The sequence below is a fragment of the Manis pentadactyla genome, chromosome 6, assembly GCF_030020395.1.
Source record: "Manis pentadactyla isolate mManPen7 chromosome 6, mManPen7.hap1, whole genome shotgun sequence".
Lineage (NCBI taxonomy): Eukaryota > Metazoa > Chordata > Mammalia > Pholidota > Manidae > Manis > Manis pentadactyla.
The window spans coordinates 869,351-894,845 of NC_080024.1; the positions used below are offsets into that span (position 1 = coordinate 869,351).

At 62.7% G+C, this 25,495-nt stretch overlaps 1 protein-coding gene across 25 annotated transcripts in view; it reads left to right on the top strand.

Moving 5' to 3' along the window:
* Positions 1-25,495, top strand: part of KIF1A (kinesin family member 1A) — an 86,375-nt gene that overhangs the window by 14,693 nt on the left and 46,187 nt on the right. For 18 of the 25 annotated variants that reach the window (XM_036901221.2, XM_036901226.2, XM_057503344.1 and 15 more), the window contains exons 2-14: positions 4,959-5,125; positions 12,143-12,219; positions 12,971-13,150; positions 13,868-13,933; positions 14,444-14,622; positions 15,523-15,634; positions 17,083-17,160; positions 17,843-17,908; positions 18,605-18,622; positions 22,055-22,130; positions 23,599-23,677; positions 24,561-24,703; positions 25,086-25,112. In XM_036901221.2, coding sequence (XP_036757116.2) covers positions 5,020-5,125; positions 12,143-12,219; positions 12,971-13,150; positions 13,868-13,933; positions 14,444-14,622; positions 15,523-15,634; positions 17,083-17,160; positions 17,843-17,908; positions 18,605-18,622; positions 22,055-22,130; positions 23,599-23,677; positions 24,561-24,703; positions 25,086-25,112 — 1,207 coding nt within the window. In that variant the 5' untranslated portion in view covers positions 4,959-5,019. The remainder of the gene's footprint in view (positions 1-4,958; positions 5,126-12,142; positions 12,220-12,970; positions 13,151-13,867; positions 13,934-14,443; positions 14,623-15,522; positions 15,635-17,082; positions 17,161-17,842; positions 17,909-18,604; positions 18,623-22,054; positions 22,131-23,598; positions 23,678-24,560; positions 24,704-25,085; positions 25,113-25,495) is intronic. The other 7 variants (XM_057503351.1, XM_036901234.2, XM_036901235.2 and 4 more) reach the window with 1 other exon arrangement.

Consider the following 25,495-nt stretch of genomic DNA (forward strand, 5'->3'; position numbering starts at 1 on the left):
AAAATCCTCTTGCAAAATTTTCCATTTATTTTCTCCATCCTTTTCGCTCTTAATTTGAACATGTAAATCATGGTTATTTTAAGATCCTTGCTTGATAACTCCTAGATCTGGATCGTGTGTAGGCATGTTTCTTTTTCCCTCTTTGTGTTTTTCTTTGCATCCCACCCCCACTCCATTTGTTTTGAATCATATAGTTGTATCTCTTTTCACACCTTGTAACTTTTGACTTAATGTCAGACTTTGTCTACTAAAGCACTAAGATGCTCTGGGGAGCCCACCTTTTCTCTTGCAGGCAGATAGAGTGGAGGGTCACCCCTGGCTTGGTCAGAGGCTAAACTGAGCCCGGGCAGTGCCGCAGCCTGGATGAGGCTCATCCTGCCTAAGTTCTGCCCTGCTTTCAGGTCCTGTGACATCAGGTGTGGTGTGGCCACCGGGCCCCCCCCCCCCCGGATCCTGACCTCTGATCTCCGTCTCCTTAGCACCTCAGACTGTGGAAGACTCTCCTCTTTGATTTTCAGAGGCTTTCTGCTTGAATTTCTAGACTTCCACCCTCAACCTTCAGAGCTCTGCACATGCCTTTGGGAAAGAATGGCCATTTGTTTGGCTTATTTTTCTGCTTCTTTATTCTGGGATCTTGGCCTTCAGGCTTGTTTCTCTTGACCAAAAGTGCTGCAGGTTTCTCCGTCCCTCAGCAACGGCTCTCTGCCTGGAAAGACTCCAGGGTCCTGGCCTCTCGCCCTGTGACCAGAATACAAATGGCTCGGGGAGAAAGCTTTGGATGTCGGAATGCCCTCTCCTGCCCAGTCCCTCTCTGGAGTCCTGGCCCGCTAGTCAGCATGGCTTCAGCAGTTCTTCAATTCTTTCAAACAGATTTAAAAATTCAAAACAGCTTCTGTAGCTGTGCAGGGAGTGTGGCTCTGCTGCCAGCATTCTGCCCCCTTCCTCCTGGGCTGTTCATGCTTTGTGCCAGTGCATAGTCTCCACTCCAGAGCTGGCGCAGAGGCTCCTGCGTGTCCCTCTGTGGCTTCCAAAGACAAAGGTTTTCACGTGGCCTAGTCAGTTGCACCATACTGGGTAGTGAATCACCCAGTCAGCAGAATCGGGTGACTCAGCTCTCCAGTTCCTTGAAGTGCTGCCTTGTCATCTCTTGGGTCTGTCTGCACATCTGTCTGTGGCCATGCTTCTCTTTTCCTGGGATTTCACTGTTCATGTCATTACTCGAGTTTGGAAATTGTACTAGCTTTGTGATAGCCAGGAGGGGATGGATGTTCCCCCAATCTGTTCTGATTTCTCAAAACTCTTCCAAACTGTTGTCAAATTCCCCTGAAAATCCTGCTGAAATATTTTGTTTATTGGAATTGCACTGAATTACTATAGCTAAATTTTGGGAGGACTGAAAATTTTGCAGTATCAAAACGAACGTTTGCATTCATGAATATTTTCTTCATTTCTAAGTACTTTGTATTTTGGTGCTTGAGATGGCTCATCACGGGCACAGCCTTCTCGTAAGGGCATGAGTGGTGGTGCTGGGTGCCCACTGGGGCTCTTACTCCATGTCGTACCGTCGCTGGGAATTTGCAGTCCTGCTGTCACTCTTCCCGCCCCAGCCAGAATGCCCTCAGATTTTCCTCAATTTCAAAAGTGCAGAGATCACATAAGGCAACCTGGATTCTCAGAGAGGCCCGCCCCTCCAGGCCACTCCTGGTGGTCATTCACAGAGGTGAGAAGGTGACACTGTTGGAAATGAGTGTGTAGAGGAGGGTGTGTGCTGTGCCGGTGAGGGGCCCAGGGGTGGAGCTCGGCACGCCTCCAGCGCCGGATGCTGCTGCCAACCGCCTGGTGCCCCCTCGCTGCCTGTGGTCTCTAGCTGGGTTTGCCTGTGAGGGTGGTCCTGCTTCATGTCCAGCTGTTCTGGGGGGTTCTGAGGGGTCAAGGATCTGGCCCCGGGCACGGTCTCTGAGTTTACAGCCTGAGTCCTGCCTGGATCTCAGCCCTTGCTGCGCTCCCCTCTCCATCTGCAAACACGGATGTGCCCCAGGCGCTCAGCGGGGCCTTCTGCCCTCGATCCTGGTGTCCCCAGAGGATGTGCCTGAGGTCCCTGCCCCATCCTCACAGATGGGAGGTTGGGACCCTGGTGGAAGCGGGTATTTTGGTCAGATTCTCCTGAGGTGGGAATGGAGACGTACAAGCTTACTTTTCAGAAGGGGGGACTGCATAGAACTGCAGGGTGGGAAGGCCTCAAAGAGACCCCCCCCATCTTCTGCTCTACTTGGCTGCCTCTTGTGATGGGGGGCTCACCACTTACTGGGCAGCTGAGTTCATTGCAGACGCAGCAGACAGGAGCCCTGGGAGTTCCTCTCCGTGGAGGCTGCATTCTGTCTGCTGGAGCCTCTGGCCGTCCCCTGACCAACAGCGCTCTGCCCTGTGTGTCCCTCCCCGTGTCTGCAGGAACCCTGTTCCTCAGCCCCAGGCTGTCCTGGGGTGAACAGCAGCCATCAGCCCCAGCAGTGCCTGGTGGGGAAGACCTTTCAGAGTGGCCTTAGCAGCATCATACTTCATGGGGAGTTTTCACCAGCTTTCCTCAGAGTTCTGGGGCCCAAGATGCAAAAATCACTTGGGGTCATCGACCCCCACCCCTGTCGTTTCACAGATGGGTGAACCAAGGCCCCAGGGGTGAAGTCACACAACTAAAGGCAGGACCTGGGCCGGCCCCCCTCTGGGCCCCCTTGCCCCTGATTCTCTCTGCTGTGGGTCTCTGCTCATGAGACCTGGGTGCAGCCTCGGGAATTCCAGGGCCTTCGCAGAAATTGCTAGCCAAGGGGCCCGTGCTCAGAACGCAGACGTCTGTCCCAGGCTTCGATCTGCTGGGTAATTGGTCCCTGCCCTGCGGGTTTGGAGACCTTACTGCCACCTAGGGCCCAGGGTGGGGGGTGCGGGTGAGCATCCTGAGCTCCTCCTTAGCTGGCCTTGACCTGCTGATGAGTTAAAGGCCCAGGCACCGTGGGGTCAGACATTGTGTCTTGGGGCACAGAGGGCACCAGTCTCCTCCCGCCCTTCCCAGGAGCTCACTATGCTTCTGCGGCCTTCTTGTGGGTTGTCCGGGTCTGGAATCAACAACAAGCAAGGCAGGCCTTTCCCCGGCGCTCTGCGGGCTCATCTCTGACGCTCAGAGGACGCTTCGTGTGGCAAGGCCTGCAGTGGTTGCAGCCCCTGGTGTCCCTTCCATTGCCCTGTGTCAGGGACAACCCCAAGGTCAACCCCCTTGCCCTCCCAGGACCCCCTGCACCATTCCTGGGGCCTGGACCCTATGTCTTCTCCCCTGTTCCTGTTCACTCCCTCACTGGCTAGAGCACAGATTCCAGCACCTTCTGGGGTCGTCCTGGGTCTTTGTCCTGCTGCACACCTGGTTGGTAGTGTGGCTGAGCAGAGAATTCTAGGTGTACGGGCACCGTCCCCTGGCGATGTGGAAGCCCCTTCAGTGTCACTGGGGTCCACGTGGTGGGCGGGGCCCCATCCTGGCCTGATCTTCTCTGGGTGACTTGTGGCATCCTCTCTCTTTAGCCTGAGGCTCTGAAATGTCACAGTTTGCCCTGGGGCATGATGGTTTGCAGCGGGTGGGGCGGTAGACCCTTTAGATTTGGAGACACGTGACTGTCAGTTCTGGGAAGTTTTCTTGAATAGTTACTTTTCATTGATCCTTAAATTTTATTTCTTTCCTCTCATGGAAAAGTACTTAATCTTATTCCCAACCTTTTAATTTGCTTTTAAAGTTTCTGTGTCATTATTTTTAATTTCCAAGAGAATTCTTTATTTACTAATGGTACCTTGTTCCTGGATGTCCCAGTTTTGTCTCCCAGGATGTTAATTACAAGGTATTTTGGAAAATGCCTTCTTCCCTCCCCCACCTGTCTCTGTTGTGACCTGTCCTGTCCTCTCAAGCTGTGTTTCTCACTAGAGGGTGTGGCCCTGGTCAGCATCCCAGCAAAGAACCCTACCCTGTCCTGGACAGCTGGCATGCTGCGGGCCCAGCGTCAGGAGGTGGAGGCGGCCCTGCCGGGGGGTGTTTAGGGTGGAGTGCAGCCCCTCTTTGCAGTATACTTGCTTCATGCCCACCCTCGTCTGGTCCTCGGATCCCCCAGGCTGGACAGAGAGTACCCTCTGGCCTCCAGCCTGGCAGTGGTGGGGACAGGGTCCTGGATGTTCCCAGGGCAGGAGTGAGGGTCTGGGGGTCTTCACTGGTCTGCTGGGGCTGCCGTCACAGGGCAGCATGGCCTGCGGGGCTCAGAGAGCGCCAGGTCAGTGTCTCAGCCTGGAGGCTGGAAGTCCATGGTCAGGGTGCGGGCAGGACTGGCCCCTGAGGCCGTGCTGGAGACTGTCCCGACTGCCCCGTGCGGGGGCTGCTGGTGGTCTTGGCGCCCTTCGTGGCGGGTGTGCCATCCAGGCTGCCTCCTCCTGGCGAGGCCTCCTCCCCATGTGTGCCTGTGGGTCACCCCCTACTCCAGTACGGCCTCATTAGCCGAGCTGGTCACATCTGCAACGACGCTATGTCCAAACGAGGTCACATTCCAAGGTCCTGGGGGTTCGGGCTTCAACGTGGGAATTTTGAGGGGATATAATTCAACCCATGGCACAGTCAGAGCTCCTTCTACTGACTTGGCACCAACGCCCGTTTTTGGACCCCGACGCCAGCCTGGAGGCCCTAGAGTCTCCCTGGGTCCCATAGAGCCCGCTGGCTGTTTCTTGTTGGGCTCCAGGTGCCACCCATCCCACTGGCTTTTTTTCCTGAAATCTGTGGCGTTTCTCACCTGCAGTGGCCCTCTGCTGTCCCTTGTCCCTGTGGGCCCAGCGGGTGGTGTTCAGCGGGGCTTTGGAAGGCAGTGGGGCTCAGTCACCACCCAGAAACACCCGTCCTGCCTTGTCGGCTGCTGTTTCTAATTCACGTCTCCCATTTTCCCAAGGTGTCTGCGAGCTCGCTGGGGCCTCCGCCACTGCTGGGCGTGACCAACAGAGGCCGGAGAGATGGCCGGGGCCTCCGTGAAGGTGGCGGTGCGCGTCCGCCCCTTCAATTCCCGGGAAATGAGCCGCGACTCCAAGTGCATCATCCAGATGTCGGGCAGCACCACCAGTGAGTACCGGGCTGCGGGGCGGCCACTGCCCTGGGCCTCGGGTCCTGGGCCTCCAGCCCACCTGGCTCGGCTCTTGCCTAGTCCTTGTGTTGGTGTGCTGGAGCCGCACTGACCACTGGGCCTTCCTGCTCAGCAATGGAGGCCAGAGGCCGAGCTCAGGTGTGGGCAGGGCCACGCTCCCTCTGCGGTTCTCTGGAAGGGACCCCGTCCCTGCTGCTGTTTCCAGCCTCTGGGGGCTGCCAGCTCCCCAGCCTCTGCCTCTGTGGTCACGTGGTCTTCCCGTGGCCCTGTAACCACAGTCATTGGGTTTAGGACCCACCCTCATCCAGTGCGACACCACTTCACAACTGATAAAGTCTTCAAAGACCCTGTTTCCAAATAAGGTCATGTTCTAAGGTCTGGGATGGACACGGGCTTTGGGGGGACGCTTTTCATTCCAGTGGCTGAGGCCTGGTCCTCGCCGTGTGCCCACTGCCCTGCGTTCCTAAGTGTCCTTCCTTCCACCATTTCTGACTGTGTCATTTCAAAACTCCCAAGAAGCAGGCGGCCTGGGGTCCACGTAGTAGGAGGGAGCATGCAGCTCCGAGGTCAGGAGGCCTCGCGCCTGGAGGGCCGGCTGCTGGGGGCCGGCGGGGGGCCTCTCCTCCCAGCCCTGCCTCGGCTCCTCCGCTGTCACAGACGCACGACCCACGAGGAGCAGACAGAGCGCAGCCTGCTGCCCAAAGGGCCCCTGGGATCCAAGCCGCCCCCAGGCCAAGCCGAGCGTCGCCTCCCGGAAGCCTCCACCCGGGCATAACCCCAAGAGAGCCGTCTCCCCTGCTGACCAGCAGCCCGCCCGACGCTGGGCACCCGAGAACGAGAGTTCTTGGCCCTCTCCCGGCTGTGTGGTCGCTGGCTCCTCGTGCAGCGGCCCTCACCCACAGGCTCGAGGGGCATAAGCTGGCTGACCTCGCCCGCCCTCATGCTCAGCTGGAAGGATGCTGACAGACCCCCCCATCGGGAGCTATGCCCCTGTGTGACCCCACCATCTATAGGCTTGGAGGGAGGGGCGCTCAGGGTTGATGGCCGCTGCCTTCCTAGGCCTGTTAGGGGGCAGGGCTTGAGCGTCTCTGGGAATGTCCTAGGCTGTGCGGGAGGCGGCCTGGGCCAGGACATGGCCTGTCCAGAAGCCTGTGGAGCTCCCGGGCCCTTCATTCTGTGTGGGCAGGTCATGGAGGCCCCACGGAGTTTCGGCAGGGGCTCTGGGCACACCCCCACGTGCTTCTGGGGGGTCCATCATGACTTCACTGGGTCCCCACATTTGGGTGCCAAGGGTATATTTGAGAGGTGGTCCCAGGACACTTGGGGAGTGTAGAGGAGCGGAGGCCGCAGAGGGGCCACCACGTGCCGTGGGTCGGCTTGCAGGGACTGTCTGAACTGCCCTCCTGGGAGCAGGGTGCTTGTCCAGCAAGAGCCCCACAGGGTCCTAGGGGCAGCCCAGGGGCCTGGTCTTGCGCTTCCATCCTGGCCCCATTGCCGCCAGAGAAAGTGCTGGGTGGTGTGGCACCAGCCTCCGGTGGAAGCCAGAGCTGCTCAGGAACCGCGCCTCTGGTGGGAGCCAGGACCCCGGGCGAGTGAGGGCAGGTGTGCAAGGAACCAACAATGCCTGACACGTCACTGTTGGGTGACGCAGGACATCAGCAACAGGTTGTCACCTCAGGGAGCCTCTGGGGGCTTGGCAGGAGGGGTTCACAGGTGCCCAGACCCTGTGGGCACCGCAGGGTGAGCAGAGGGAGCCAGACGTCCGGGTCAGACCCTGCGACCTCCTGGAACCCAGGAGTGGCCTGGGGGGGCGCATGTCACGGGAGCAAGCAGTGGGCGGCACAGGGGTGAGACCCTGACCCAGGTCTGGCCTGACAGACGGGCAGGGATCGAGAGACAGACAAGACAGGGAGGCATGGGGACCGACGGAGCAGAGACAGTCAGAAGGGACAGAGACGAGAGGGACCGTGTCTGAGGAGTGAGTAATCAGGAAAAATCACGCGGAAAGCTCTGTTCATTTTGGAGGAGGCAGTGCAGTGATGGCAGTGGTGGAAAGTGCTAGAAGCACGTCAGAAGCCTGGGCGAGGGCTGAGGACCCCCAGCCGGGACGAGGTGCCTTCTGAGGAGCAGGGCCGGTGTGTGGGACGGGCCTGATTCCGGGGCCCTGAGGCAGGTGTGAGGCGGGCACAGCTGAGGCAGAGGGTGCAGATGCCAGGTTTGGGCAGTGCCCACAGGGCCTGTGAGCAGGCGCAGGGATGATGCTGGCCAGCAGGGCTCTGTCAGCCTGTCCTGCAGGGAGCCCCTTCCCCCGTGACACTGTGAGGGCTCCGACTGGCTGGCCACCGTGGCGGTGCCTGGGCCAGGCCCCAAGTAAGCACCGGGGTGGGAGGTGGTGTGGCCCCCCCGTCCTGCTACCGGGGTGTTGGCCTATTTCTCGAGTCTCAAAACTAGGTGCACACCAGGTGCCCGTGCTCTAAATGAGCCACATGACACGCTGCTGGGACACTGAGGCAGAGACACTGCGCAGCAAGCTGAGCGCCTTGACTGTCGTTGCCGGCTGGGCAGACCGCATGCCTCCTCCGATCCCACCGGTCTGGCAAGCGTAGGGACACCTGCCTCCATCCCCTGCAGGGCCCGCGTGGGTTACTCAAGAGCACAGAGGGCATGTGTGCGTCCTTCCCCAGCATCCCTGCGCCCTGTGCTTCACAAAGGGACACACTTAAACTTCTAGGTTTTCATCTCTCCCCACTCCACCTTCTCAACCCTCGGCACCAGGGGGCAGTGAGCTCTGCAGGCCCCGGGGGCTGGCTGCCACTTGGCCCCTGGGCAGCAGCAGTCACACCCAGTGGGGTTCCTGCAGGAACCCCAGGTGAGCCAGGACCTAGTGAGGGGTGGGGGCCAGCCTCCACCTCGAGTGCTCCTGTGTGGCCCTGATTCAAGGTCATTTCTGAGTCCTTCTGGCCACACGGAGGAAGCCTGGGGTTGGGGAGCCTCTTGTCTCTGCCCCTGTACAGGAGGGGCCCTAGAGGCAGGGCTGGGCCTCAATCTCAGCCTCTGGTGTCCACTCCAGGCGCCCACCCCCGGGCCGTCGGCACGGGTGTTGGTTTCCAGGGACCGCTGGAACAAAGTGCCACAAACAAGGTGGTGTAAAAGGACAGAGCTTATTTCCCCACAGTCCCAGAGACCAGCCATGTGAGGCGGAGGTGTGGGCGGGCCGGTCCCCTCTGCAGGCCCTGAGGGAGTCCTCTCCGGCCCCTCCTAGTCCTTGGTGCTACCTGCGGCCTGGGCACATGCCCAGTGTCCCACGGTCTTTCTCCTCCAGGGGTCTCTTCCTGTAAAGACTCTGGACACTGGGCTCCGGGCCCACCTTAAACCCTTGTAACCTCACCCCAACTAATTGCATCTGCCAAGACCTTGTTTCCAAACAAGGCCACACACTGGAGTCCGGGTGGATGTGAATTTATGGGGGAGCCCTCCTCAGTGCAACATGGCCCCTGTGCAGGGAAGGGGGCAAACCACAGCACGGGGCTGACGCATCCAGGGACAGCCTTGGCTTGGCTTCCTGTGTCCAGCCCTCCTCTGCATCCTGGCAAGCTGGGCCTGGTTTCAGGGAGTGGACCAGCATTCTGGACAGTCCGTTGGAATATTCCAGGACCTCCCCTGCCCACGTAGACACTGCTCGTTGCTCAGAGCATCTTTGCACTAAGGCCCTTGTCACCCAGCAGCCCCTTACAGCCTCAGGCATGCCCACCTCATCTGAGAAGCTGGCCCCATTTGCCGTCACTGTCCTAGAATGTTCTAGGTCTAAGCGGAGTGAGGCTGCGAATTGAAGAGCACAGAAGAGAGCATGGCTGTGCCCAAGGAGGTGGGGACGTGGCTGCAGGCCGCATTAGAGGACTGGCTCAGGACCCCCGGGCAGCAGCCTCAGCAGCCAGGCTGGCCCCCGGCCACGACGTCCTTGCCCTCCCTACCAGCACCATCCAGGGAGCTGCCAGGCCTCAAGCAGCCCTGGCCCTGCAGGCCTGCCCGTTAGAATTGCAATGGGCTCTTGATGTGCAGAGGCACAAGGGTGACCTCATCCCCCTGGTCCCAGGGAGCCGAGGACTGTCTCCCGGCACAGATGGGGCTCTGTGAGGTCAGGTTGTCACATGTGGCTACACAGGGAGGAGAAAGCGGAGACGGGGTCCCTGCATGTCAGCAAACATCTGCTGAGTGCCAGCCTGTGCCCAGCTCCCGTCTGGGCATTGGGCCCCAGAGCACAGGGCAGAGGCTCTCGCTGCGCTCAGTGGTGATGTTCGGGTGGGGAGGTGGGCCATGCACATGGAGGCACGCGACATCACCAGGCCCACCAGCGACGTGCGCCAGGCCTCAGGAATCACGCAGGGGGCAGGGGCTGGGTGCCGCAGGGCGTGTAGGCCAGATGATGGCAGGAAGGAGCCTTTGCCATCAGCCAGGAGGTGAGGAGGAGGAGGAAGGAGCCCAGGGGCTCCCCTGGACTGAGAAGGCAAGTGCCCGATGCTGAGCTGAGTGTCCCCGAAACCCCACCGAGGTTCTGGCCTGTTTCAGGTGGCCCTGCTCCTAAATCCTGCAAGTTCTGGGCAGTGGCCTGCTGGTAAACTGGCTGGCCTCCCTCCCTCCCTCCCTCCCTCTCCCTCTCTCTGTCTCACACGCATGTCCGTGGCTGCGGTCCACGGTGCACTCTGCCACGGCCAGGAGGAAGCTACCGAGGATGAATAGCAGGCGCACGACGTTCCTCGGCCCTGGACCCGGCTTTGCTGGGAGGCGGCACGGCGGGACATCGGGGCCTGATGCACTCTCTTTGGAGGGGCCTGGCCAGAGCAGGGGCGGAGGAGCTGGCCTGAGTCACCCACTCAACGAGCCCCGGGGTACCCCTTCTTCCCCTCCCCGGAAGTCCCACAAGGAGAAACCTGAGACCCAGCGAGAGAAGTCCTTTCATAGCAACTTGGGCTCTGGCTCAGAGCTGCGGGCTGGCAGAATGCTTGTGTGGCCTGGCCTTGCCAGGCGCCCTGGCGGGGGCCCGGAAATCAATGGAAAGCCAGGTGGGTGTGGACCCGGGCCCCAGTCTGCTGCATCTGGGGCTCAGGATCCTGCCCGCAATCACAGGGTGTTTCTCAAGACACCGCGGGACCTGAGAAGGGGTGACAAGCGACAAGCAGGTCCAAGGATCGTGGTGGTCCCCATGGAGGACTTTCCTCGTGGCCCGTTCCCTGCCCTCTGACCCTCGCTGTGCTGACACGTGCCGCTCGGTGTTCCTTGAGCACACTTGTGTCCTGTCCCTGGGCGGGTCCCCACCTCAGGGAGCTCACAGACCATGAGGGGTATGTGGCAAATACCCCAGCACCAGGACACTGGCAGGGCAGGACTGGGCAAGTGCCATGCCCAGTAAGGGAGGGACGGCTGGTCGGGGTGGGGGTGGAGAGCCAGCCAGATGGCAGAGGCCTGTGCAGGGACCTGGTGTGGGGGTTCTGGGCCTGCCTGGGACCCTGGTCCTCAGTGAGGGAGGTGAGGACACCCAGGGGACAGAGGTGGGACATCGCTGGCGGGCCTGCCAGAGCCCTCGGCTGAGCCCAGGCTGCTCTCAGAAGCTGCTGGTCACTGTCCCCACGGCTCCGGCACTGCCTGCGCCTGGGGTTCCTGCCGCTGCATCTCCAGGTCATGGCAGGAATTGAAGCCAGGGCCATCTTCTCCTCCGTGCCCCACTCCTGGAGGTGGCATGGATGTGACCCCCTATTGGCCCCAAGAGCAGGGCTGTTACGGTCAGTCACCTGCTCCTTCGCTGGCTTCCCAAGGGAGCTAGGTCATCTCCCAGAACTCCTGAAGGTCTGGGTCCCAAAGCAGGTCAGTCCTGGGGATGGGGCTTCAGTGGCACTTGTGCCGTGAGCAGGACATGCAGCCAGGGAACACAGCCAAAGGTGCCTGCCTGCGGACCTCTGGGCAGTGGTGTCCATAGAATGTGGGGCCTCTCGGGGGCCAGCTTCCCAGGGCTCCCTAAGAAAACACCAGACCAGGTGGCTCAGACAGCAGGGCTGCAGGCCAGAGCCCCAGTCGGGTGTGGGCTTGGTGGCGAGGCCACGGAGAGTCTGTTGCTGACCTCTGTCCAGGCTCTGGGGCGCTGGCAGTCCTTGGCTTGGGGGAGCAGCACCCTGGTCCCTGCCCCAGCTCCACGTGGCCTTGTCCCTGTGTGCCTGACTGCCCAGTGTCCCCTTTTACAAGTACACCAGTCATGTTGGAGCAGAGTCCATGTGACTGGGTATGACCCCATCCTAAGCAGTTACCTCCCCAAGGACCCCCTTTCCAAATAAGGTCGCATTCCGAGGTCCTAGATTAGGGCTGCAACATGTGAGTTTTGAGGGGACATAATTCAACACGATGGGTGTGGGGTCTCATTCTCTTGGTGCTGGTGACAGGTCACCCTGGGCGTGTGGGGTCCTGGGGCAGCACCAGCCTGGGTTCGTGGCTTCTCCCCACTCAGTGAGCCGCCTTTCTGTGAGCACTGCCTGCAGCCACCCAGGGAGCAACTCCGTGCGGGAGGGAGGGAGAGAGGGAGGGAGGGACTCGTGCAGAGAGCCCTGTGCAGCCCAGGAGGAGGACTGAATCGTGGTGTCCCTGCGATGGAGTGCCCAGCAGGGCACAAGCCAAGCCACACAGGCACGGTGGGGTCCAAAGGAGGCAGGCAGCAACCCATGCTTGTGGAGCAACGTGGTGGGCTGCAGGCTCTGACCCAAGTTTGCAGGAACCCCCCTGGGCTGCCTTCAGGGGCGACTGGGCAGCAGTGTCCACAGACAAAGGACAGGGACAGAGGTGGCTTGTCTGCCTGGAATGGGGACCCTGCTGCTGTCCGGTGGGGGGCTGGCTTGTTTGGAGCCAGAGGCCTCTGAGGACCCCTCCCCCCACTTCTGGGAGCACATATCCAGTGCTCTGGCCAGCCTGTCCCTCGGCGTAGCACTGACCACCTCGCCTGTGTCTCCCCACAGCCATCGTCAACCCCAAACAGCCCAAAGAGACGCCCAAGAGCTTCAGCTTTGACTACTCCTACTGGTCACACACCTCGGTGAGCTTGGTGGGGTCCAGGGCAGGTGGGCCGCAGTGGCGCGGGTGCTGGCCTTCACTTGGTCCTTTGACCTCTCTGAGGTGCAGGCTCCTCTGAATGGGGTGATGACTGCCCGGCTTCCCTGCAGAGCTGTTGTGAGGGCACGGGGTGGGGGTCAGGTGTGAGGCTCTGGCGGGTGTCTGCCTTCCTAAGTCACCTTGTGCTCGGAAGGTCACCCGGAGCAGTGACACGCAATGTCACGGTAACCCTCTAGATGGCTAGAGCAACCCTGTGTCCTCAGGACAGTGTCCAGACATGGCGCCCTGTGCCTGGGCTCCTGGGCCTCCAGGTCCTGCCCTCCTCAGCCCCACCTTGTCTCACTCCTTCGGCTCTGGCTCAGAGCCATGGGCTGGCAGGGTGCCTGTGTGGCCTGGCCTTGCCAGGCGCCCTGGTGGGGGCCTGGAGGTCAGTGGAGAGCCACTGAGCCTTGGTTTTTCCCGCCATGCCACGGCCTGCTCCCGCTTCTGAACTTTTGCACATGCTGTTCCCTTTGCTGTTCCCTTCTGCCCTGCGTGGTCTGCCCGGCTCCTCCTCCCACGCCTGCCTCAGGAAGCCCCCCACCCTGGCAGGACTGGGTCCCCTCCCCCAGGGTCCTTCCCCACTGTGGTCCCTGACGCCCCGAGGCCCTGGCCACAGTGTGGGTGCTCAGTGGACACGTTGGGTGGAGCCCTCAGCACCCGGCCTCCTGCAGCTGCAACCCTTTGTCCCTCAGCCCGAAGACATCAACTACGCCTCGCAGAAGCAGGTGTACCGGGACATAGGCGAGGAGATGCTGCAACATGCCTTTGAGGGCTACAACGTCTGCATCTTTGCCTATGGGCAGACCGGGGCCGGCAAGTCCTACACCATGATGGGCAAGCAGGAGAAGGACCAGCAGGGCATCATCCCGCAGGCATGCGGGCAGGGGTGCTGGGGCGGGCACGGGTGAGGGCCGGGCCCAGTGAGGGCAGGGCGCCCCAGCAGGGCAGCCCTGGAGAGGAGCCTAGAGGGCGCGTGGGGTCAGGGCAGGAGGGGGCAGCATGGGGCGGATAGGCTGTGAGAGGCCGGGGAGCCGGGCCCTGGGACGGAGAGTTCCGGAGGACCGAGCCCCCAGCGGCATCTGCAGACAGGGCGGCTGGAAGAGCCGCTGGCAGGGCCGACCCTTCTGTGGGGGGCTGTGAGGGCTGCTCTGCCCAGGGAGAGGCCCCTGGGACAAGGGGCGGCCTTCAGTTAACTGCAGGCTGAGACAGGGAGGCCTCAGTACTGCTGGGACCCTGGCCCCCACCCCGGCCCCTCGGGCCCCCCGATCTGAGCTAGCTGGTGCTTGTCCTGCTCGGGGGGGCAGGGGAGAAGGCGGGGTGGCCTGGAGCACGGTGCAGCCCACCCACCTGGGGATGAGGTTGGTGTGAGGAGCAGGCTGGTGTGGGCAGGCGATTCGTAGGAACGGGTCAGTATCAGCTGAGGGGAACCCCTGAGCTAAGCAGGAACAGCGGCCCCTTGGCTGCAGGTCTTCTCAGTGCCTTTAAGGAGGGCTGTGGGGCGCAGGTGGGGCCTGGGCTGGGTCTGGTGCCTCAAGGGGCGGGGCTCCGGGAACACCCTCATCATCTGACTGTGTCCCCGGTCCCTGCAGCTCTGCGAGGACCTGTTCTCCCGCATCAACGACACTACTAATGACAACATGTCCTACTCCGTGGAGGTGGGTCTGCCCCAGGGGCATGGTGGGGGCTTCTGGAGTGGGCAGCAGCGCTTTTCTGACTTAGAGCGAGTGCCTGGCCCTAGTCGTGCCCTTAGCTTGTCCCTCACGTATGCACATGGCAACCACGCCAGCATAGCCACGCAGGGCACGGAAGGGAGGGGGGTCCTCAGCTCAGCCCGTGTTCATTGAGCAGCTACTCTGGGCTGAGCATGGGAACTGGCTCCCCAGAACTGCACAGCCTTAGCCTGGACAGTGCTGTGGCCTAGGCGGCCCAAGTGTGACTGCATGGGCCAGCCCCCAGGGTGGCTGTGGGCGGGGGGTGGCCAGGCAGATGAGGGTGGGCTGATACCCCCAACTTATGCACTCAGGGGCCCAGAATCCTTTGCATGCCTCCCCCTACCCCGTGGGCAGCCCCCATACCCCCTGTCCTGAGAGACCCTGATGGCCGTCCCTGCAGCCCGCCCCTGCCCCCACCTCAGGGGGCTCTGATGGCGCGTCCCTGCCCTGCAGGTCAGCTACATGGAGATTTACTGTGAGCGCGTCCGTGACCTCCTGAACCCCAAGAACAAGGGCAATCTGCGAGTGAGGGAGCACCCGCTGCTGGGGCCATACGTGGAGGACCTCTCCAAGCTGGCGGTCACCTCCTACAATGACATCCAGGACCTCATGGACTCAGGGAACAAGGCCAGGTGTGTGCGGGATGACTTGCCCTGGCTCTCCGCCCAGACACGCCCATGGCCCCCAGTCCCTTGGAGGAAGATCCGGCCCTTGGGCACCTGTTGGTCTCCCTGGGGGCTGTCTGGTGGCCCCCAAGTGGGTGGAGGCCTCATGGGCCTAAGGCCACTCAGGGCACATGCCAGCCCCAGAGGCGCCACCAGCTCCCCCTGCACAAGGGGACACTCATCTACACAGAGGTGGCTCCTCTTGGGGGTTCGGGCTGTGCAGCCGCCCCAGTTGGCCATCTCTGTGGGCAACTGGCTGTGGGGCCTGGTGGTCAGGAGACCACACGCTGTCAGCCCTCTGCTTGGGGCACAGGGTGGGGCAAGGGGGGAAGGGTCAGCCTCAAGGTGCTGCCAGCCCGAAGCAGTGAGCCTTCCTTGGCCGCGGTGCCCCGGCCTCCCAGCCCAGGAGCGTCTACCCTTATTGTCATGGTGACTGTCCCCTTCGGCCACCCAGGTGCCCCAGGAGGGTGAGGGTTCCCTGTTCAGTTGCTGCCCCCAGCTCTTGGAAGCAGTCCCATGGGGACGCTGTTCTGACCAGGCCTCTGTACGGCCGGTTGTTAGGCTGCCGGCCGGCGGCGCCTTGGGCTGCCCCCAGAGCCCTGCTCCTGGCCCTCCCCAGAGCGGGAATGAGTGGGGCACCCAGAGACTTGGGTGAGGCACACCAGGGCTGTGCTGAGGGCCCGGGAGTGGGACTCACCTCCCACCACAGCTCATGGAGGGTCAGGCTCCAGCCTGGGGCTGAGGGTGCCACGTGGACATGGTGCACGGGAGGAGCCGACCCCCGACCTAGTCCAGTAGCTGACACCACCAGCAACCCTCACACCAGCCACAGGACAGTGGGCAACCCCTGTGGCTTCTGTTCCCCAGGACCGTGGCAGCCACAAACATGAATGAGACCAGCAGCCGCTCCCATGCCGTCTTCAACATCATCTTCACACAGAAACGCCATGACGCAGAGACTGACATCACCACAGAGAAAGTGAGCGTGGCCTGGTGGGCGCGTGACACTGGGTGGGCTGGCGCTCAGGCAGGAGGAGGAAGCCGAGACAGACACTGGCCTGCGAGGGGTGGGCAGCGTCCTCACACCAGCGCCAGGTGCTGCCCAGCTGGCCCTGTGTGGGCCTCAGCGAGGCAGCGGTCAGGCTGTGTGGCCGCCTCATTTTGGAGTTCGGCACCACCTGGCTGTGGAAAAGACTTGGCGTGGAGGAACTGGACGTGGGTTGGCTCCATCTGCCTCCTGCTGTGTGGTTTTGGTGGGGACCCTGGTAGCCCAGGGCCTCAGTGCCATGTCACCCCACAGACCAGAGATGCCAGGTGGCCCTCGGAGGCTGGGGGGCGTGGGTTGAGCCCATCACGTAGGTGACTGTGGGCCCTGGTGCGGTTTGGCAGGTGAGCGGCGCCCAGCCGGGGACAGGGCCTGGGTGAGCACAGGCATGTGCAGGCACAATGGAGAAGTTGTTCTGACGGCACTGCTCCTCCTGCTGCTACCAGCCCCAGATGCCTTTCCCACGTGCCTTGGCATCTGGGTGGCCCAGGCCTGGGCGCTGTCCCCTGGGGCCTTTAACTACACACAGAGCCTGGGCGCCAGGAAGGGGCAGCTTCCTTGGCATCTGGCTGTCTGTGTTCTCTACCCCAACCCACTCTCTTGGCCCCCCTCCAGGGACAGCTTGGCCATCTCCTGGTGGGCAGGGTTCTCTCATGCAGCCTCCCAGGGTCTGCAGAGGGACTGAGGGGAGTTGGTGCCACCTAGCTCTGATGGTGCCAGGGTCACTTCAGATTGAAGGCTCACAATGGGCCCGTGGGGCCTGGGAAGGCAGGGAGAGCAGAGCTGGCCTGGGTCAGCCTAGCTGTGGGCTGCCTGCTGTCCCTCCCAGCCCCTGGTGGGCATGGGACACAGGAAGGTCCCACTGGTGTCCGTGCCCACGGGCCTCTGGGTGAGCTCTGCTGCAGCAGGTGTGGGTCAGGAGGGCCTGGTCCTCCCCAGGATGCCCGTGGTTGCCCACTCCAGGCTGTGGGAGTGTCAGTGGGTGCCCTGCCCAGTGCCCAGGCAGGCGTGTGCCACTGTGCCCCTCGAGGCAGCTGAGCAGTGGCTGGGGTGCTGGAGCTGGTTCAGACCCCACCACAGACGGTGGCCCCACCTGTGGAAATGGGTGACAGTGACAGGACCCACCTGGAGAGCGCTGTGGGGAGTCCTGCTTGTAGAGAATGTAATAGCAGGGCCGCAGCATCACATGCTGGGGACGAGGGACACACAGCCTCCTGGGGGAGGCAGACGGGGGAAGCTCGGCCTGGTGAGAGACCCCCACCCCCGGCCGGGAAGGGCTTGGCCGCAGCTCATCCACTGGTCCTTCTGGGTCGTGCCCGGAGGGGCAGGGTGCCCCAGCGGCCTCATGGCATCTCCTGCATTTAGCACATTTGTCATTTCAGGTGAGCAAAATCAGTCTGGTGGACCTAGCTGGGAGCGAGAGGGCCGACTCCACAGGGGCCAAAGGCACGCGCCTCAAGGTAGGCGCCAGACCTCCACGGCCATGGAGATCGGGGGGCCCCCTCTGGCCCTCGACTCACGGCAGAGTCCTGGCTCCCGCCTGGATTGCTGCAGGGGGCTGGGGCCACCCCCAGGGTGAATCTGGGCAGGGGGCACAGGCAAGGAGAGGGGAGGAGCCAGGAGCCGGAGGCCATGCTGGGTGCACCAGCTCACGGGTAATGAGGACAGAGACCCTGCAGGAAAGCTGGGCCCTCCCAGCACTGGGCCCACCCGCGTCTGTGACTTCTGCCAGAACGCAGGCGGCGAGGCAGCCGCGGGCAGACTGGGAGCAGGCTGGCCACCAGCGTCCCAGGGAGAAGTCCTCTGGTCAAAGAAGTCTTGGGGTCAGGAAGGAGAGTTTTCTTTTCTGGAACCCTCTTCGGTCCCCACCGTTATCTGATGGATGGGAAGGAGCTCTGGGACTTGTCTGTGGTGGGGCCTCTGATGTTATCAGGATTCTGAGGGTGCCAAGGAGAAGTGCTGGGCAAAGTTCCCTCCTGGCCAGGGGGCCTCTGACCACCCCCCCAGAGCCTCCCGTGCCCCGAGGGTCCTGGCCCAGAGTCCGGGTTGGGCGGCCCTACCCATGCACGCCACGGGGGCAGGCTCCACGGGTCCGGCTGCAGCCGTGGCTCCCAAGACTTCAGCCATGTCCTCCGCACACAGGAGGGGGCCAACATCAACAAGTCCCTGACCACGCTGGGGAAGGTCATCTCCGCTCTGGCCGAAATGGTGAGCTGGCTTCGGGGTTCTAGAGCTGGCCTGATGGCACGGGCTGTGGGGGCGCCCTCCGTCCCGCCCTCTGTGAGGTGCGCTGGGGGCCTGCCGTCCCTGCTCTGGGCCCTGCCTCCAGCCGGGTGCCTGGAGCTCACGGGAAAGGCAGAGATGGGAGGCGGGGGAGATGTCACCAGGCTGCAGATCCGCAGCGTCCCTGCCCCTCCCTGGAGCCTGTCTCCCAGCCGCAGAAGGGCGGGGTGCACCTTCCTCAGAGGGCCCATCTGAGGGTCAGTATGGCGAGCATGCTGCTGGCCCCCTGGGAGGGCAGTGTGGTCGCCGCTGACCTTGGCCCAACCCAGGCCGTCCCCTGGGAGGAGCCCACGGTCCTTGGGGGTGAGGAGCTGGGCTCGATGGGCCGCAGGGACAGGCAGTGGCCCACTCGCCCAGGTGTCCAGGCCTCCATCCGTGGAAGGACGGATCTCAGGAGGCCCTGCCCTCCTCTGAGGTTGTCGGGTCGAGGGGAGAGCCGCTGGGTGACGGCAGGGCCAGAGGCCGCGCTGTGTGGCCTGTCAGGGCCGCCCTGGTGGCCAGCGCTGGCCGTGGTGGCCGCCGGGTGTCTGACATGCCGGCCGTCCTGCCCCTTTGCCCTCCGGAGCCCGCCCGCCTTCCCCTCCGCGCACACGCCCTCAGGCTCTGTCTCTTCCTTTCCAGGACTCCGGGCCCAACAAGGTAAGCCGCTGTCCTGGGTTCCTCGCGTCCCCGGGGTGGGCGGCTCGACGCCGAGGGTGCCCTCAGCCCCAGCGCTCCGCGTGCGGGGACAGCGACGAGGTCCTTCCGGGGCCTCCCCAGCGGGGGCAGGGCAGACACGGAACCGAAAACTTAACATTTGGGGTGAATCTCACAAAGGAGAAGAAGGCCCACTGAGTGGGCCCTGAGTGGGGCGGCCTTCTGCCAGCCTGCCAGGGGGGCTTACGGCGGAGGGGGCGGAGGCGTGGGGGGCAGGCCGTGGAAAGCCCGGGCTGAGATGCGCAGGGGGACACGGTTTACGTGAGGAACTGCATGGAGATGCGGGGGACTCGCGCGGGGATCCCGAGGTGCCCACCGCAGGCACTGTTTGGAGCCCGTTGTTTTCAGTGACAGCCTGGGACCATTTGGGAGGAGCCGACTGGGAAGTGTGCGGGGCTGCGAGGAGCCCCAGGGAGCCGGGGGGCGCCCTGCAGGGGACTCGAGCGCGGTCTGTGAGGGGTGGGCGCCTGTGAGAACCGTGGGTGCCCGGGAAGTGCCGTATGAGGACGAGGAGGAGCCGCAGGGACCCAGGGGACTGTGGGGAACCGCTGAGGAACCGGGAGGTGCTTTGGGGGAACATGCAGGAGGAACTGTGGGGAACTGTGTGTGCAACTATGGGAGGAACTGCATCGTTAACGCTAAAATAAGGCTGTCAGTTATTTTGCCACTAAAATGGGCTCATTTGAGAACGGGGAGAACCGGAATTCGGGAAGCAAGCTGTGTCCTGGAACAGGAGCCAGGCTCTTTATAGGGGAAGGTGGTGCTCTTCTAAGCAGAAAGCCCATTGGAGGACAGTGGGAGCCCGACGTGTTGTGGCTGCTCATTGGCTGAGCTGTGACAGTTTCTCATTGGTGGGGCTGTTGCCGGACTGTTGCTGGCGGGGCAGAAACTCTCCCCTCAGCCCGCTGGTGGCAAAGGAGCCCGTAGAGTCGTCAGGTGTGTCCTCCTCCTCCCTGTGGGGTCTGCAGTTGCCCGGGATGCTCACCCCACCTCCACGAGGCTTCCCTTTGTCAGTTCTCACAGTGCGTAAAGCTGTGTGAAGAATTGCGAATGAATGCGCGGACTGTGGGGACCTGCGTGAGGCGGGGAGGGGAAGGGACGGAGGAACTCTGCGGGGACTGGGAGCGAGGTCGTGGGCGTGGGGCGGGTGTGGAGCGGTGCGGGGACTGGGCGGGAACCGCGGGGACCCGAGGGTCCCGCTGCAGAGCAGCGCAGAAATAGTGATGGGCCTCCGCGGGGCCGTGTGAGGTGCTGGGTGACGCTGGGAGGATAGCGAGCAGCTGCAGGCGTGGTGTGGGGCCTCAGTGCGGCCCGGAGGCCAGCAGGGGACGCTCCCGTGCCGGCCCCTCTGGATGGAGACCCAACCTGAGCAGATGCGGAGTCCTCGCTGCTACCTCCTAGGCCCTGCCCGGGCAGGAGCAGGAAAGATTTCCCTCCTACCCCAGCAACAGCCCAGCCAATGAGAGACTGCCACAGCCCAGCCAATGAGAAGCCACTATACCGTGAGCTCCCCGTTTCCTCCAATGGAGTTGCCCTTATTAACAGCCCCACCTATTCACCCCCCTATAAAAGAGCCTCCTTCCTACTTCTTTGGGCCGGCGTGAGGTTTTCCAGCAGCTTCTTTTGAATTGTAGTTCTCAGCTCTTCCCGAATAAACCCATTTTATTGCCGGTACCGTTTTATTTGTAAGGTCAACAGAATGTGGGGCACTGTTGAGGGGAACAGGAGCTGTGTGTGTGAACGGCGAGGAGCTGGGGCCGCGGGTAGGACCTAGTGAACTGAGGGGGACTGTGAGGAATCGTGCAGAATGATGGGGGGAGTGTGAGAACTGCGCGGGCGACTCGCAGGACTGTGCGAGGAGCTGCAGGGAGCGGCGGGCGGCGGCGGGGAGGGAGGCGAGCGCCAGACCTGTGAGAAGAATGCTTCACGGCTCCCTGTGGGCCCCGAGGACCTCGAGAGACGTGAGGAGAAATTTGTGAAGAGCGTGTGGTATTGTGCAAGGAACTGTGACAAGCGCTTCATGAGAGACTGAAGAGATGTGCAGAAGTGTGGTGCGAGTGTGAGAAACGGGGTGTGGGACGCTGTGGGGGCTCTGAGGGCCCCGGGAGCCCCGTGCCTGCAGAGGCCGCGTGGGCTGGGCTGGCGGGGAACCGAGGAGCCGTGGGCGCCGTGCGGACCCGGGGGTGGCGCGAGGGGCCGCCAGGCTGCGGAGGGGACGCCTGGGATGCTGGGTGAGAAAGTGAGGAGCCAGCCGAGGACCGGGGGGCCGGGGGCTCCCGCTGGCGGGACGGAGTGACCGCCCTGCGTCTGCTGCGGGCGCAGGAGGATGAGGACCGCGGCCGAGAAGCGGAGCCCCGCACCCACCGGGGTCCCCTGCAGGAGGGCAGCCCGCAGCCCTGCCTCGCGGGCCCGGGAGGGCCACCCCCACAGCGAGGCCAGCGCGGCATCTCTGCGCCCACGCTGACGGCCTGTCTCCGAGTCCGGTCCGGTTCCCCGGCGGGCTGGTGGAGCTCTGCGGGGATCGCCCCAAACAGTGGTGGTGACGCGCGCGTACACCCGGCACAGCCCTGGTGGGGGCACCTGCGCTGGCATCCCTGGGTAGGGGCTCCAGGGCCGGGGGCCGCGGCTGCCAGCCAGGCAGGTGTCAGCAACGCTTCTAAGCAACCGTGCACGCGAGCACGTAGACACTGGCAAGTAAGGGTCCACGGCCGTGGCATCGTCAGTCACGCAGCGCCCGTGAGAGTCAGTTCCCAGCGGCCATTTCGTGGGCTGGAGTCCACAGTTAAGGACCCGCTTTCCTTAACAGGAAGGAAGAGCCAGGCCAGAGGCCAGAGTGCGCAGGACGCTTGCTCAGAGGGGAGGGGCAGTGTCAGGGGAGGGGCTTAGCAGCTGGCCTCCAGGGGCAAGCGGGGCCTTGGAGGGCAGAGGGAAGGGGACTGCTGTGTGGGGGGCAGGTCAGCCGGGTGGCACGGGCAGAGGCCTGAGTGCCGTTTAGGGCAGCCTCTTCCTAGCCCCGGAGCCGCTGATGGTGTTGGAGGCGGGGCGGGGCTCGCGTGGGCCTCGCGATTGGAGGGAGGATACACGGGGTGTGGCATCAGTACACCTTGCTCGGATCCAGCCGTGAGGCCTAGGCAAGTGGCAGGGCGGCTGAGGGAGGGACCAAGGGACACGCCAGCGAGTCCCTGATTCCAGCCCCGTGTGGCAGCAGCAGTGTGGCGGCCTGGGGTCCGCCCCGGGGGCCTTGAGAGCGGGCCCCGCCCTGCCCCTACAGCCTCCGTTGGCTCTGGGACCTGCCCCGCAGGCCCTGTGCTGGCCCCTCCGTCTCCCTTCCCTTTGGGGAGCGCAGGGTTGACCTTGACTGTTCCTCCCCAACAGAACAAGAAAAAGAAGAAAACAGATTTCATTCCATACAGAGATTCGGTGCTGACCTGGCTCCTCCGGGAAAACCTGGGTGAGGATCACACGTCAGCCCATCCCCGGGGTTCCAGTGTCCACCGGGGGCCATTGTCCTGTCCTTGCCCGGGGAGGGTACTCAGCCTCCAGAAGGCCTCTCACCCCTACGGGCCAAGGCTGGGGCGAACCAGGAGGTCCTTCTGGCGGCCAGCAGAGGGTTAACAAAAGCACAGGTGGGGGTGGGACAGCCCAGGGGCCACAGAACACACCCCCACCCATGCAGTGCTCCTGGTTCAGGTCTGTGACACCCAGAGCAAGTACCCACCCCATTCTGGGCCTCAGTTCCCTCATCTGTACCAGGTACCCCTGGCTTCATGGTTCTGGGAAGCCCAGCTTGCTGGGTTTCGGGGGAACTGCCATAAATTTCTCCTCATCCTCCCTGCCCAAATTCCTAGCTAGTGAGTGATAGATGGGGAGGTGGGGACTGAAATGCCCCCGGTGCTGACCCCTCCCCCCAGAAACCTCTGGTATTCTCCTGTGTTATGTTTACAGCTGGGGGCTAACACCCAGGGAGGTCATGTCTCAGGCTGACGTGGGGATCACAGACACCTGGGTGTGTAGCCTTCCTTGGCCGGCTGGCAGCCCTGCTGACCAACCTTCAGCTCGGGCTGGTCGTGGGCGCCAGTCAAGCCTCCCAGTTGGAGGAGAGGGCAGATGGTGGCTCCCGGGGCAGGGGGACCCCACTGAGAGTGGACAGGAGGGCCATGGGAATGCACGCCCCTTCATCAGACGAGGGCTGGGAAGGATGTCCCTCCCACAGGGCCACCGAGGTCCAACCCCAGGGATGGGACAGGACAGCCCCCCACACAGCCCCCTGGCACCTGGCACAGCACTGCACTCCCAGCCCTTCACAATAGCATTTCTCAGTCCCTGTGGGGGCCACACCCTGGGAATACGGCCCTGGGACTCTGGTCCCCAGGCTCGAGCAGGAGAGGCTCCCTGTCCAAACCGCGCATGCAGAGGCAACGGCCCTGAAGCCGGGGACCCACTGGGACGACTGCCCAGTGTTTGCCCTGCCAGGGTCCCACAGGCGATAGGTTGGTGTCTGAACTGAAGTCAAGCCGGTGCTGCCCCATGTGGGGACCCCGCTGCTATGGACCAGGCATCTGGCATCGCACGCTGGGGAAAATGTTCCAAGTAGGAAGGATAAGAGTAGAGAAATTGTTGAACATAGCAGCCCTTCTCACAGTGAACATCATAAACCCTCCCCTACTTCCCACTTCATTATGGCGATGGGGAGGCCTGGTTGTTGGAAAATGACCCCAAACTTGAGGAAGACGCCAGGCAGAAGGATCACCCAGGTGCTGGGTGCCGCGATGAGGACCGACCACCCCTGTTCACCCGGTTGGCCCATGATTCAGTTTACCTCTCAGGCCTCAGCCTCACTAGCTACAACCTTGGGAGGGGACTGGACATGCCAGTGGGGCTGACCCTGCACTGGGCACGACCTGGTTTTCTCTCCGCAGGTGGGAACTCTAGGACAGCAATGGTGGCGGCTCTGAGCCCCGCAGACATCAACTATGACGAGACCCTGAGCACGCTGAGGTGCGTTCCTGAGGGAGGTGGGCCCTGCCCCCTACCCCAGCTCCCAGGGAGTGGGGGTGGGAGTGGATCCCTCCAGCCAGGTGAGAACACCTCTTTGGGGGCTATCTACCTGTGACTCCCTGAGGCTCCAAGTGTCTGTCGGGGGCACCTGGGTCTGTGTGGGGCCCATTCCATTCTCACCACCTTTTGGGGGTACACTGTGGGGCTGTGAGTGGCCCGGGGCCCCCTTGGTCCAGCCCCGGAGAACTGTGCTCCAGTTTGCACTCAGCTGTTGGCCTGGGAGCTATCAGGGGTCTCCACTTAGCCAAGAGGCACGGCCTGTGGGACAGTCCCTCTGGGTGCAGGGCAGGTGCCGTGGGTGGGAGCCTCGTCCCCAGCCCTGCTGGAAGCTGCTTAGCCGCCTGGTCGGCAGAATCTGGCCTCTTCTGGCCATGCAGCACCAGTAGTAAAAGATAGGAAGGGCATGGGTCTCTATAGAAGCCCACGCACTCATCTGTGACATGCACACGCCTGTGTGCCTGTGTGGTGCAGGCTGGAGCAGGTGCACATGTTTTCACATACCCCTGCAGGTTAGACCTGCTCCCTCGATCCTGGGACCACAGGTCCAGGTGTGAGAGCCTCACTGTGGGGAGAAGATGCCATCCTGTCCTCCCAGGGCCCCAGTTTCCCCAAGTGGGTACTCCAGGGCTGGGGAACACTACCTGTAGGCCCCTGGCCAGTGGCCCCGGTGACTGCAAGGGGAAACGAGTCCTTGCTCTGTGTGAAAGCCCAGCTGGGTGGTGACATCTCCACTGTCTGGAGGTCCAGCTGCACCCAGGCAGGGCTCTGGGCACCTTTGGGCCTTCTGGGCAGGGCTCAGCTGCCAGCTCCCTGTGCTGCCCAGGTACGCTGACCGGGCCAAGCAGATCCGATGCAATGCTGTCATCAATGAGGACCCCAACAACAAGCTGATCCGAGAGCTGAAGGATGAGGTGACCCGGCTGCGGGACCTGCTGTATGCCCAGGGTCTTGGGGACATCACTGACAGTGAGTGTTTGCACCCGCCTCTCCCAGGCAGGGCAGGCGGGCCACATGGCCTCTCCTCCCCAGACCACCACCCACCCGTGGCCTCAGCCCTCTGGTCTGGATCCTGGACCTCGCTCTGAGCTCCCAATGGAAGGCTGGGGTTTTTGGCCTTGGCCTGGGTGGACTGCATGGCTTGGGGTTGGTGTTGGCCCAGGCAGGCCAGAGATGATTTACTGGAAGCCACACCAGCAAACCACAGGTGCTGGGGCTGCAATATCCCTGATGAAGATGGGCCACAACCCTGCCCAATGCCCGACCTGCTGCAGGCGTGCCCGGACTCTCCGGAGACAAACCTGTTCTGTTTCTCTGTCTCTCCTTCCTCCTTACACTTCCCCTCCCATAGCCAACACTGTGCCCGGAGGACCCAAATGTGTGTATCCCCTCTGACGCTCTCTGCATCCTTGCTTCTGTCCTGGCCTGGCCGGGTGTAGGGCAGCACGGTGGGGCAACCCCCTCCACCTCCCCTCTTTTGGGGTCTGGGAACAAGGTCCTCTCACTCACAGGTGCCCTCCTGCTAGATGCAGGGTCTGCTGCCTTGAGCCCATGCCACCTTGTCATCCTGTGTCTGCATGGGAATGGGCAACAGGGAGGCAGGTGCAGCCAGGGCCTTCTGGGGCTGAAATGGCTGAGGTCAGGGTGCTGAGCTCTGGGCTTCCAGGGCACCAGCAGAGCTGGGGGCCCTTAAAGGCCAGGTTCCCCTGACTCCTGCCTGCCTTGGGCCTGGTTCCCAGGGCAGGGCATGTGGTTCGGTGC